General features: G+C 44.1%; 1 protein-coding gene across 1 annotated transcript in view; it reads left to right on the forward strand.

Annotated features, from left to right (window-relative positions):
- The window catches only part of TRPV1 (transient receptor potential cation channel subfamily V member 1), a 39,330-nt gene that overhangs the window by 16,406 nt on the left and 9,993 nt on the right, over window positions 1-12,931 (forward strand). Inside the window, exons 8-12 of the mRNA XM_019659836.1 lie at window positions 2,415-2,573; window positions 3,838-3,930; window positions 5,155-5,225; window positions 10,415-10,580; window positions 11,002-11,068. Of these exons, the coding sequence (XP_019515381.1) occupies window positions 2,415-2,573; window positions 3,838-3,930; window positions 5,155-5,225; window positions 10,415-10,580; window positions 11,002-11,068 (556 nt within the window). The remainder of the gene's footprint in view (window positions 1-2,414; window positions 2,574-3,837; window positions 3,931-5,154; window positions 5,226-10,414; window positions 10,581-11,001; window positions 11,069-12,931) is intronic.

Below are 12,931 nucleotides of genomic sequence, written 5' to 3' on the forward strand. Positions count from 1 at the left end.
AGCTGTAGAGGGCAGTGTCACTGGCCCTCATATGTGGAATCCGAACCGGGGCCCTCTGGCATCCCAAGCCAGTTCTTAACCATCGCGCCACTCGGCCGGCCCTTAGTTTTTTTATTACCACGAGGTCGAGAATTTTTTTCATGTTTATCAACCATTGTATTTCTTCAGTAGATGTCTTGGTCATTGGCCTTTGCAGTCTCTTCTAGTGGACTGTTTGTAGCACCCCTTTTGGCTTGCAGATGTTCTCATTGTAGAGTGAATTGATCCTCTCTCTATTGCGTCTATTGCAAATATTTTATTTCATCCCGGTCTGTCTTTTGTCTTTAAAATTATTTATTTGTTTGTTTGTTTGTTTGTTTGTTTATATTAAGAGTTAATTGACATATGACATTATGTTAGTTTCAGGTGTACAACATAATTTGATATTTATGTATATTGTGAAATGATCACAACAAGCCTAGTTAACACCCATCATTGCAGTTATAAATTTTTTTGTAACAAGAACTTTTAAGATCTACTCTTAGCAACTTTCAAGTTGCTTTCAAGTACAGTATTATTAACTACAGTTGTCATGCTGTACATTATATCCCCATGACTTATTTTATAACTGGAAGCTGGTACCTTTTGACCTTCACCCATTTTGCCTACCCCCTTAGGCCCTGCCTTTGTATCGATGAGCTTGTTTTTTATTTATTTATTTTTTTAGATTCCACATATAAGTGAGGTCATATTATTTGTCTCTCTCTGTCTGACTTATTTCACTTAGCATAATACCGTCTAGGTCCTTCCATGTTGTCGCAAATGGCAAGATTTCTTTCCTTTTTTATGGCTGAATAATATTTCATTGTATACGTATACCACATTTTCTTTATCCATTCATCTGTCTCTTAACTTCATTATGGTATCATGTGCTTCTACAAAGCTTTCATTTTGATAGAGTCAAATTGGTTAGACCTTTCCTTTTGTAGTTTCCGTGACTTGTGTTTCGCTTTGGAGGACTTTTTCCACTTCAAGATTACACAAAGATCCTTCAACATTTTCTTGTAGCTCCTTGGTGGGTATTTTATGTTTGGCTCCTTAATTTATCTAGAATTCATTTTTGTGGTGGTGTGAGGTGGGCATCTTGCTTAATTTGGTTTCCAAAAGAGGGTCCCAACTTTACTTAATGAAAAACCCACCCCACTACTACTGCTTTGAAAGGCCACCTTCTTTGTTAGCTCTTTCGAAGGTGACATTCTGAGTCCCAGGACAAACTCAGGGGTTGGAGTCTGTGCTATTGGTGATGAGGGGCTACCACCATGTCTCACAGGGCAGAGGCTGTATTTACAGAGAGAGAGTCCAGGGCAGGGAGAGATGCCAGTCCTTGTCAGCCCCTAGCCAGGCTGCCATGCTGAATCCTGGCCGCTGACCCAGAATCCTGGATGCAAGTGTTCCCAGAGGGCTGGCCCGGGTAGGAAATGGCCTCAGAAGGATGAGGATGTTTGAACTAGAGCAGAGAGGGCTCTGGGGCCATGGCTGCCATCTTCATGTCTCTGGAGGCTCTCAGGGGCTAGGAATGCAGTACTGGGGCCCCTGAGTACAGAGCTGGGACCATGGGTGAAAAGCAGAGAGGACCAACTTTACTCCAGGGAATAGATCTTCCCAACAGTTAGTGTTTCTCCACAGGCTTCTTGGGGCAACAGGGAGCCTCCCAGCTTCCAAAGTATTGAAGAAGACACTGAACAAGGACGCCATTGGGGAAACTCAAGCTTAGGCTGGGGTTGGGCTTGATGGCCTGAAAAGGCTAGGATGCCCTGGTTTTGGCTCATCCATCCTAGTGATAGTTGAACTTTAACAGAGATCTCCTGGGTACCAGAATTTTGCCCCAAAGCATACTTGTAATTATGATATCCCAGGCACTGGCCCACCCACTGCAGGAAAGTCTTTCTGGTTCCCTTCAGTCTCATGCATCAATGATTGCCACTCCGGCCTAGATAGCCTGACTGACCCAGGACTGGACATGTGAGAAATAAGGAATCCAGAGGCCCCTCCCTGAGCGGCCTCATGCTAAACTCTGCCTGTGCCAGCTTCTTCCCACTATTGTGGGAGTAATAAGGATGCAGGCACTCGGGAGTGAGTTATTAGAGATAATGGGCATAGAGTGTCGGGCAATACTTGTGAGCTCTTAAGTGTCAGGCGCACTTAGTGTCACTTGTCCAGTTTTACCCCTTGTTCACTGTATATACAGGGGCACCGAGGCCCAGAGGGAGGGCCCACTGGTGCAGATCTGTGACCCCCAGATGCTCCGAGGGCCGAGGGCATGGTCACACGTGGTCCTGTGCAGAGACAAGGGTGTGAGGGGCGCCTTAGGCTGATGCGGGGGTGAGACGGTTCCTGGCGGGGGAGTGAGCCTCCCTTCTCTTTGCTCTCCTCAGAATCGCCATGACATGCTCTTGGTGGAGCCGCTGAACCGACTCCTGCAGGACAAGTGGGACAGATTCGTCAAACGCATCTTCTACTTCAACTTCTTTGTCTACTGCTTGTATATGATCATCTTCACCACAGCCGCCTACTACAGGCCTGTGGACGGCTTGGTGCGGCCCAAGGCTTAAGCCTTGCTTCAGGGATGGGGAGAGGGGATGGGCATTCTATAAGATCCCCAAGACCTCAGGCCCAGGCCGGGCCCTGGACTCCTTTCCAGCTCACTGGAGAGATAGAAGGATCACCTGAAGATCCTTATATCCCTGTGCTCAGTCCTTCCTCTCAGGGCATCCCGGAGACCCGCCCTCTCATGTTTTAGCCCCTCCTTTAGCCTCCTGGTTCTGTGAAGCTGAAGAGGAGTAGTAGGTTAGAAAGGCTGCAGAATTAGGGCTTAGAAGCAGCCCCCGCCCCCCGGGCTGGGTGTCTGCAGGGTCATGGGATGGCATAAGTCCCAAGTCCATTGCCATCCTGCTTGACTGCCCATTTTTGTTCAGTCACTCATTATTCATTCCCTGGACGTATACGTTTGAGTACTCCTTTGCCAGGCCCTGAGCCATCCATGAAATCATCTTAAAAACAGACTTCTTCCTCTCCCAGGAGCCATGGACTCCCTTGAGTTTCTGAATTAAGTCCTTCCCATTAAATACCCAAACACTTAATTTGCTGCTTTTATTTCCAAGGTGCCTTGCTTGCAAATTTGATTTTAAAACTTAACTTCCTAGTTAGGTGAAACCTGATCTCTGTCCACCTATTAAGGCCATTTAACGAGTTCATTTTAAGAGAAAAGAGGAACATGCTAATGAGATAGGCTAGTGAACTAGTGCTTATGAAACATTGATGGTAGGCTAAAAGGAAATCCACTTCAGAAAATGGTGGCTGAAACACAAGAACAACACACACATGTGCAGGACCTCTCTCCCTCTACTGTCCATGGGAAACCTCTACAGCTTGGGGAGACCAGGGTTCACCATAAGCTGTGGGAGCAGCAGGAAGCGTGTGGCATTGGGTCTGTAAGAGTGCCTCCATCTATGCTATCACCCTCCTCCCAGCAGAACTCTGGAATGGGACATTGTTCAGAAGGCAGCATAATGCTGTAAGGATGCTCCGCTTGGCACCTGGAGGCTGCCACTTTGGGAATCAGGCCCCACAGAGGGGCCTCCATGCAGGTGTCCCCTTAATAGTGCATTATCTTTCTCTCTCTCCCCTCCCCTCCCCTCCCCTCCCCTCCTCTCTTCTCCTCTCCTCTCCTCTCTTCTCCTGATGGTGGCTGAGCCTCTAGGGCAGGGTTTGGGTCTTAATCACAGGGCTTGGCATCTGGTAAATGTTTGGCAAATGAATCAATGAGTGAATGGAGTCACTAATTTCTGTACCTTGCAGCCTCCCTATGAGCTGAAACACACCGGCGACTATTTCCGAGTTACTGGAGAGATTCTTTCTGTATCGGGGGGAATCTACTTCTTTTTCCGAGGGGTAAGCATTCTTTCCTCCACCATGAGTTTCCACTGCCACCAAAACAAAAAGGCAGAAGACTCACTCAGTGCTCACTCACTGTTGAATTCATTGGACAGGTAAGACAGGTAATGGCCCTGCTTGAGGGGCTGAGAGATGCACAGGTGCAGATAAGAGCCCTCCAGGCATTTGCTTTTGGGGGAATGGGGGGTCCACCCAGTGGGTCCCATAGGCACTCATTCTTGAAGACAGGCAGTCAGGGCTTCCCGCTGAAAGTACTATTTAACTACAGAAGTAGAGGGGAAGCCTCTTAAGAGAGGATTATGACTGGTAGTTGTTTAATTAATCAGAACAGTCCATTAAAGCTCAGGATAATGAAAGAAATCTATCCGTATACTGGAACCATTTTATTTTAACTGAAAACTCATAGATGCACAATCCTTGACCGTTTTCTAATATATGGGCAGTCTTTGAATGTGGGGCCGCTGTTACATGTATAAATAATTAAGATTATTGTGATTATTTTCCCTTAATCTTTTTGATCTCAGCTATACCTAATTTTTTTTTTTTTTAGTAATTTGCTTTTAAGGAGTCTTTCCAAATCATTGCCCTTTATCTTCACGGAAACAATTGTCTTTATTTTTGCACTCGTAGTCTATATTATAACAAAGTACAAAGTACAAAGCCACAGTAGTAAGTGCAATGGGCTTAAAGCACTCTTGGCAAACACAGGATTAACAGGTGAGAGGCTGGCGCAGAGTGTGTGGGTGGCCTGGAGAGGGTCTCCTAGCCGCCAGCGTTCTGCGGGGCTGTGGGCATCCCTCAGAATGTTTTCAGGGAGTGGAGAGCACTGGCTAACCTGGTAAGTTTATCAGTGGAGGCTGATTAAAGAATTTTTACTGTAATGCATACTTAAAGAAAATTAGGAAAAAAAGCACAAATTAGAAAGAAGAAAAAAATTGCTCAATCCTATCATTGAAGCCCAGCAATTGATAACATTTGATTTTCTTTCCTGTCTTTACTTGTGGGTATGGTTGTCACTGCACTCTCTATTTTAAAAAATCTCTCCTGAGTCACATAACATTACCCCATTAGTCTCACCCATGCTGTTCCACTCTCTTCATAATCTCTGCTTTGACACACTCCCGTGGTCCATCACGGTGCCATTTAGGAAGCATTCCAGGCGCTCACCTCTTAGCCACATCTAATCTTTCTTGGGATCTTACTCTGTCTGTTTACCTGCAGATTCAATATTTCCTGCAGAGGCGGCCATCACTGAAGGCTTTGTTTGTGGACAGCTACAGTGAGATGCTCTTGTAAGTGACCCTTTGACTCCTATGCCTCCGTAGCAGACCTCATCTTTTGCCGTAGTCCTGAGGTTACAGCAATCAGCTCTCGCATTCTCTCATACATACCAGGTCTGGAATGTAGTAGGACCTCACAAACATGTTGAATAAATGATGGAAGGCACTCAATAAATGTTTGGTGGGTGAGTGAGGGTCTACTCTGTGCCAGGTATGAACCAGGTGCTAGGGGATGCCATACCTGTTTCACAGGCTCATGTGGTTTATAGTCTAAGTTAGATATACCCTTGTTTGTTTTTTTGTCCATCTGTCTGGCATTCACTGACTTGGCCCTGGAATACAAGATAAAATAGACAAGGTTCCTGCCTTTAAAGAATTTCCAGTCTTTAGGGCAGAGTTTCTCAACCTTGGCACTATGGACATTTTGGACAGGATAATTCTTTGTTGTGGGGGGCTTTGTAGAATATGCATTGTAGAATGTTTAGCAGTATTCCTGGCCTGTACCCACTGGATGCCAGTAGCACTCTCCCTGTCCCCCAGTCTTGGCAATCAAAAATGTCTCCAGATGTCCCCCACTTGAGAAGGGTACAAAATCACCCCTGATTGAAAATCATTGCTTTAAAGGGAGACAGTTTAATAAAAACACACTTATAAAAACAATGTGGAAGTCACAGGGAATCTCTTCCTACATGAAATAAACCTCATGAGGTTCCCTTTGGAAGGCCCAGGATACAGAGGGGGCTTTCAGATGGGGAAGGGTCCTTCTCCTGCAATCTCAACTCATGACCTCTACTCTGATCCCCAGCTTCCCCCCATTCCTGGGGCCTCTCTCTTTATTCCTGGCAAGTGCAAGGAGTTGATTTCTCACCCTATTGCAGCTAGCTTGTCCCTAGGACTCACAAACCCCATCCTTGTATTGTAATCTTGAGGTACTTACACTTTAGCCCCAAAGGGCAAATTCAAGAGCAGGTGTATAGGGTTAGCACAATGCTGATTTGCTTTATTAAGAGCGGTGGTGTTCTCCTACATAGTGTTGCGCCAATAAACTTGATTCTATTCCTAGGAAGACCCACTGTGGGTATGTTACAAATTTTTAAATTTAATGTTTCAAAGCTACCCATGGGTGAAAATGTAAAGAGTACTAAAAAGCTAATAGCCAATGTAGGAGTTCCCCATCCCAACTCCTCCCGTTCCCTGCAACCCTCCTTCCCAGGGACAATCCCTTTTCCATTCTTGTAGCTTTTTCCCCCCCTGACATTTATGCACTGGGTAGATGAGGATTTAGCATCTGTATACTGCCTTCCCCTCTGCGTTCCCTCCTCTAGCCTTCCAATATGGTTTGTAATAATTTTTGTTTTAATCAATATTCAATATTTACATTCTTATATCTCTGTAAATTTTATTTGCAGTTGAGCTTCACAATATACTATATTTCTTTTCTGTTTCTCTTAAAGTTAATTATTACCTTGTTTTCTCTTGCTGAGTTTTCTTCATACTCCCTGTTAATTCTTCCCACACATCTTGAAGCCTCTCAGTACAAATTTCCTCAAAAATCAATGACATAATTTATGCAATGATGTCCCCCAATTAGTCTAGTACTCACCTGGCTCTATACATAGTTGTTGCAACTTTATTGACTACAATACCTACGCTGTACTTTACATCTCCATGGCTATTTTGTAATTATCAATTTGTATTTCTTAATCCCTTTACCTTTTTTTCACCCAGCTCCCCAGCCTCCTTTCCCTCTGGCAACCATCAGTTTGTTCTCTGTATCTATAAGTCTGTTTCTGTTTTGTTTGTTTATTTTGTTCCTTAGATTCCACATCTAAGTGAGATCAGGTGGTATTTGTCTTTCTTTATGCTGTACACATGGAACTAATATAAAATAATATTAAATGTCAACTGTAACTAAAAAAATTAATTAAAAAACATATTTAAAAAGCCCCATAAAAACCTTCCAATAAAGAGAAGGCCAGGACCAAAAAAAAAAAAATCACTGACATAAATTATATGATCAGATCTCCCTTTTTATTTTTTTTTCCTTGAAAGATTTCACCTGGAGCACTGTCCTCTTTTTCTAACTGGCCTGGTTGTCCTCTGAGTCTACTGCTTAGCTGTCATCCTGGGACTTCTTTTTGCTGTCAGCCTTGGAATTCTCATTGCTCCCCTCCCACGTTAGAGTTCCTGTCTCTTTCTTGATGTCCCCCCTTGTTTATTTGAGCACCTCATTCAGTATTTTCATCTGGTGAAAAAGTTGGTGTAATAGTAGAGGGCACAGTGATGACAGCTTTTACTAGACCTGATTCTTGAGTTACGTTGCTCACATATGTACTTCCAAGGTTTCATCCCTTCTTCACGAGCACTTTGGACGCCCTTTTTGCTTCTCTGCTGAGTTGTATTTCTTATTTTTTGAACGTTATATATTCCTCTTTCCTGATTTATTTCCTTTTTGGAGGGGAGGACATGCTCAACCAGAGAAAGAAGCCACATAGTGGGAAAGGGAGACGTAAAATTTCTTATAAATCTGGCATACTTGAAAATATTTCTACTGTACCTTCGCATTTGATTGATATAGATTGGTTGGTTATAAAATTATTTCTAAAATTTGAAGCTATATCTCCATTGTTCCCTTGCTTCCAGTATTATATATTAAAGCCACTTTAATTTTGAATCCTCTTTAGAGACCTGTTTTGGTTTTTCTCTTCATAAATCTATAGTATCTTCTTTTTTCTCCCTAGTATTCCAAAACTTGTGTCTTGATTTAGGTTTGTTTTTATCCAATGTTCTGGGCACTTAGTGGGCTCCTTCAATCTGGAAATTTATGTTCTTTATTTTTGGTATATTTTCTTGATCTCTCTTCTGGAACTCCTATGATTTGTATATAGGCCTCCTGACCTAATCCTGAACTAGTTCTTACATTTTCTCACTTGTGTTCTATCTCTTTATCTTTGGCTCTTTCTGGGAGATTCAAATCAACTTTAATTTCCAAATCTTCTATTGAGTTTAATATTTCTGATACCATGTTTTTATTTCTAAGTGCTCTTTAAAAAAAATCTGTCTTTTCTTTATTTATAGCACTCTATTCTCATTTCATGGATGCAATATCTTCTTTTGTCACTCTAAGGCTATTAAGATAGTTTTTGGTAAATTTTTCTTCTTTGGCATAGTTTTTGTTTTCTCCAAGTTGTTTCCCATTTGCTTGTTTTGTTCTCTCTTTCACGTTAGAGGCTATCCTCAGGATATCTGGAACATTTTTTTTTAAAGATTTTATTGGAGAATTAGGGGAGAGGAACAGCATTGGGGAATTGGGGAAGGGGAACAGACAAGTTGCTGTCTTTTTTGTTCTTCAGTCTAGTTGTGGGGGGACATCACTTCACTGGCCCATGTTGGTATTATCATTGCGCTCTTTCCAGGTGAGGCAGATTGGTCGCCAGCCACTGGACGGCCGCTCACGGCGGCTCTTGCCAGCTCACACTGGCTGCCGGCCACTCATCCTGGCTGCTGGCCACTCTCGGTAGCTTACGGCAGCCCACTGCAGCTCCACTGCAGCCTACACTGGTAGTGGCAACTCACGGCAGCCCAGCTCCAGGTCGAGCTGTTGTTCACCATCTTAGCTGTAGAGGGCGCAGTGTCACTGGCCCTAATGTGGGATCTGAACTGGGCCCTGCTGCTCAGAGCTGGTGTCCCAAGCCAACTCTTAACCAACACGCCATTCGGCCAGCCTCTGGAAATCTTTGATGTCTGCTCATGAGTAAGAGTGGAGGACTGAAAGCTGGTTGGACACTCTTAATGTGTGAATGGGGCTTATCAATTTTGAGCTTCACTATAGGTTATTCTAGATAAACCATTTATTGAAGACTATCCAAATTCAGTCTTTTGCATTTTTTCAATCTTCTACCTGGAGGGAAGAAGTCTGGCTGCCAGCTTTCTGAGAGCCTAGTGGAGAAGAGGGCTTTTTGTAATCTATGTTGTATAAAAATCACATCGTCTCCTGTTTTTGGTAAAATACCAATGTTTTCACTGGTATTTGATAAAACTGTGTCCAAAGACCCTCTGTTTTATCCTCTTCAGAGACAAAACCTCCACTCTTTCTTATTTTTGGTCACCTCCCCTCCAGAGGTCCTTAAGCCTTTTGAGACTCCTTGATTAAAAGAGTTGGTTCTCAGCTTTCCCCACTACGATTCAGATTTGGCTTTCTTGGATCTGCTAAGTCAGTTATCATTTCTCGGCTGCTTCCCACCTTCCAAAATTCATGTGTGGGTGCTCCATTTGCCACCCAAGGCAAGCCTTTACCTGTTTCAACTGCCATCAGTTCTTCTTTTGGCCAAGGTTCTGCAAATGCAGAGGTTTTTCTTTGCAGCAGAACTCTTGTTGATGAGCCAGTTTATTGACATCAGTTTTTAATAGACTCGCATCAGCACAGTGGCAGCTTTTGGCTGGGTTCTCTCACACAAATAGGAGGTGAGGCGGTCAGTGTGGTCTGCTGTGTTAATTCAGCTGGAGGGTCTCTCAGAAGGGAGCCATGCTGAACAAAGAGGCCTAGCTAGGACACATAAGTAAAGCAGGGACCACTGAGCGTTCCCTCTTATAGGATTGTCCAGATGTCCTCCACCCTGTGTAGGTCTCCGACTTGGACAGCCCCGCTGGACTGAGGAGCTGAAGGACATTTTCTCTGGCTCTGCTCCTGAGTTTGAGGGTGTGACCAGCAGACTCTACCTGTGGTTTCCCAGGAGACCATGACCTGTCCCTCCTCACGGGCCTAAGCCCTTCTAGATTTTCTGTTGTCCATGAGGCTATTTTCCTGGGGACTTGGAAGGAAGGTTCTTGGGGCTAAAACAGTGTTGCTCAGTCTTTTTTTCATTATGCCTTTTAAAACAATTTTTTTCCAATTGCCCTGCCCATGAAATTCTAATGCCACAAATAAACTGTAGAGCTGTTTATGAACTATATTTATATCTGTGCTTTATGTATATAGAGAATAGGGTTTTGCACCCCCAGAACCAATATTTGCCCCCTTGGGGGCAATATTGCTCCCACTGAGAATCATGGGATAAAGGAGGCTGGCCGGCCAGCCCTAGCTCCCACCTTGGCCTGCTGTCTGTCTCTGAGAGGCCCAGACAGCTGGCATCTTCCTGTCTGTGGGGGTGCCAGGCCTCCCAGGTGATCTTAGACAGAGCTTCCTGTCCCACCATCCTCAGCTTTGTGCAGTCACTGTTCATGCTGGGGACCGTGGTGCTGTATTTCTGCCATCGCAAAGAGTACGTGGCCTCCATGGTGTTCTCGCTGGCCATGGGCTGGACCAACATGCTCTACTACACCCGCGGCTTCCAGCAGATGGGCATCTATGCTGTAATGATCGAGAAGGTGAGTGCCAGGGCCTCAGTGGGTCCTCCACACAGCCCGTTTACCTCATGGGTCTGTGGGATCCCGTCCCACAAACTACCATGCTCTCTGGATTGCCTGGGGAGGTGCGAGGTTAGCTCAAGACCCACTTTTCCAACGAATTCCTCAAGAATCAGGCAATCTGGCCTTGACTTAGGTTTGGTGGCTACCCTAAAACTTGACTCCCCCTACATAGCAGGCCCCCTCTCTCACCAGAACAAAAGTCATAGGGGGAGCTGTGGATGACTCCCTCCTAACCTGAGTGGCAAACCACCAAATCAAACCTCCCTACATGTTCTCAGATTCCACTTGGGCTCAAGGTTAACCCCTAGGCTGACATAGCCCTGGCCCTTCCCTTGGCCCTGCCTTGACTTGGTTCTGACAAGCCTGCTCTCTCCTGCAGATGATCTTGAGAGACCTGTGTCGCTTCATGTTTGTCTACCTTGTTTTCTTGTTCGGGTTTTCCACAGGTAATGGGGCTTGGTCAGGGCTGGTGGGGGGAAGGGCTCTTGCTCACTTCAGCTGCCTGAGGACTCTGCAGGGGCTGGGTGGGGAGGGGCTCAGTGGGGTGTGTGTCTGCAGATGGCAGTGGATGGACACAGTACACAGCAAAATGAGCAGGAGAACCTGGAAATGTTATTTATAAAGTGTTTTAAGTAATTTTGGGAGTAGGAAGTGCTGCTTGCCTGTAGGATAGCTATATTTTGGCTGAGGTTTTTAAAGAAAACTTTTAATTTTGACGTTATTTTAGATTTACAGAAAAGTTGCAAGAATAGTACAAATAACTGTGTATACCCTTTTATCCAGGTTCCCCCAATTTTATCACATTTTTATTACTTTCTTTCCCTGCTATACACAAAACAAACACACACACACACACACACGCACAAACACACCACACACAATTAAAAAAAACTGAGAATAAGTTTTTTATGATTAGACATGACCAGCCCCTTAACACTAAATATTTCAGTGTGTATTTCCTAAAAAACATGGGCATTCTCTTACATAAACACAGTATAATGATCAAAATCAGGAAACTAACATCAATACAGTACTATTAGCTAACCTACCAAACTTATTCAAATTTCACCAATTGCCCTAATAATGTCTTTTATAAAAATGAAAATCCCAGATCATGCATTATATTCAGTTGTCATGCCTCTTTAATCTCCTTCAATCTGGAGCAGTTCCTCCATCTTTCGTTGTCTTTTGTGACCTTAGCATTTTTAATGAGTAAAGGCCAGTTTTTAGTTTTTACAATGTCTCTCAATCTGGGTCTGTCTGATGTTTCCTCACAATTAGATTCCGGTATGCCTTTTTGGTCAGAATATCAAGGAAGTGATGTGTGTCTTCCTCAGTGCATTATATCAGGAGTCCCACAATGTCGGTTTGTCCCATTTGTGGTGATGTTAGCTTTGATTATTTGGCTTTGGTGGGTCTGCCAGATTTTTTCACTGTCAAGTCATTATCTTTCCCTTTGTGATTGATAAGTAATTTGTGAGGAGATGCTTTGAGATGCTTTGAGGCTATGTAAACATCCTGTTTCTCATCAAACTTTCACCCAATCATTTTAGCATCCACTGATTGATTATTTGCTCCTGGATCACCCAATCTTAATGGTTGACAAATGATGATTTTCTTCTTGTTTTTTTTGGGGGGGTGGGGTGGGGTGGGGAACAGTGTGTTTCTCCAGGACCCACCAGCTCCAAGACAAGTAGTTGTTTCAATCTAGTTGTGGAGGGCGCATCTTAGTAGGCCATGTGGGGATCGAAATGGCAACCTTGGTGTTATGAGCGCTGCGCTCTAACCACCTGAGCGACCCGGCTGTCCTTCAAATTATTTTCTAACTCCCTCATTCCTTCTGTATTTATTTGCTGGCATTGTATTGCCATTCCATTCTCCCTCATTTATTTATTTACATAAATATATCTCATAGATTCCTTTTTTGTTTTTGTTTTTTCCTGGATTCTCACTTTGTTAAATGGGCCGTAACTCCTTACTATCATCATCTATTTTGATGCTCAAATTGTGTGAGCAATCATCATTGGGAGCCCCTTGTGGCTGGCTCCTGTGCCCTTTTGACACATCCATGTAACTTTTTGAGCACCTGGCTCTGCTTTGATCCCCATCTGAGTCCTGCAGTTACATGGTCCACATGGCAGACCCTCTGCCTATTTTGGCATCTCTGTCGGGGAGTCATGGACAGCTTTTTTTTTTTTTTAAAGATTTTTATTGGAGAATTGGGGAGATGGGAACAGCGCTGGGGAATTGGGGGAAGGGGAACAGACAAGTTGCTGTCCTTTTGTTCTTCAGTCTAGTTGTGGAGGGCG

This window comes from Hipposideros armiger, unplaced genomic scaffold, assembly GCF_001890085.2.
Source record: "Hipposideros armiger isolate ML-2016 unplaced genomic scaffold, ASM189008v1 scaffold_304, whole genome shotgun sequence".
NCBI lineage: Eukaryota > Metazoa > Chordata > Mammalia > Chiroptera > Hipposideridae > Hipposideros > Hipposideros armiger.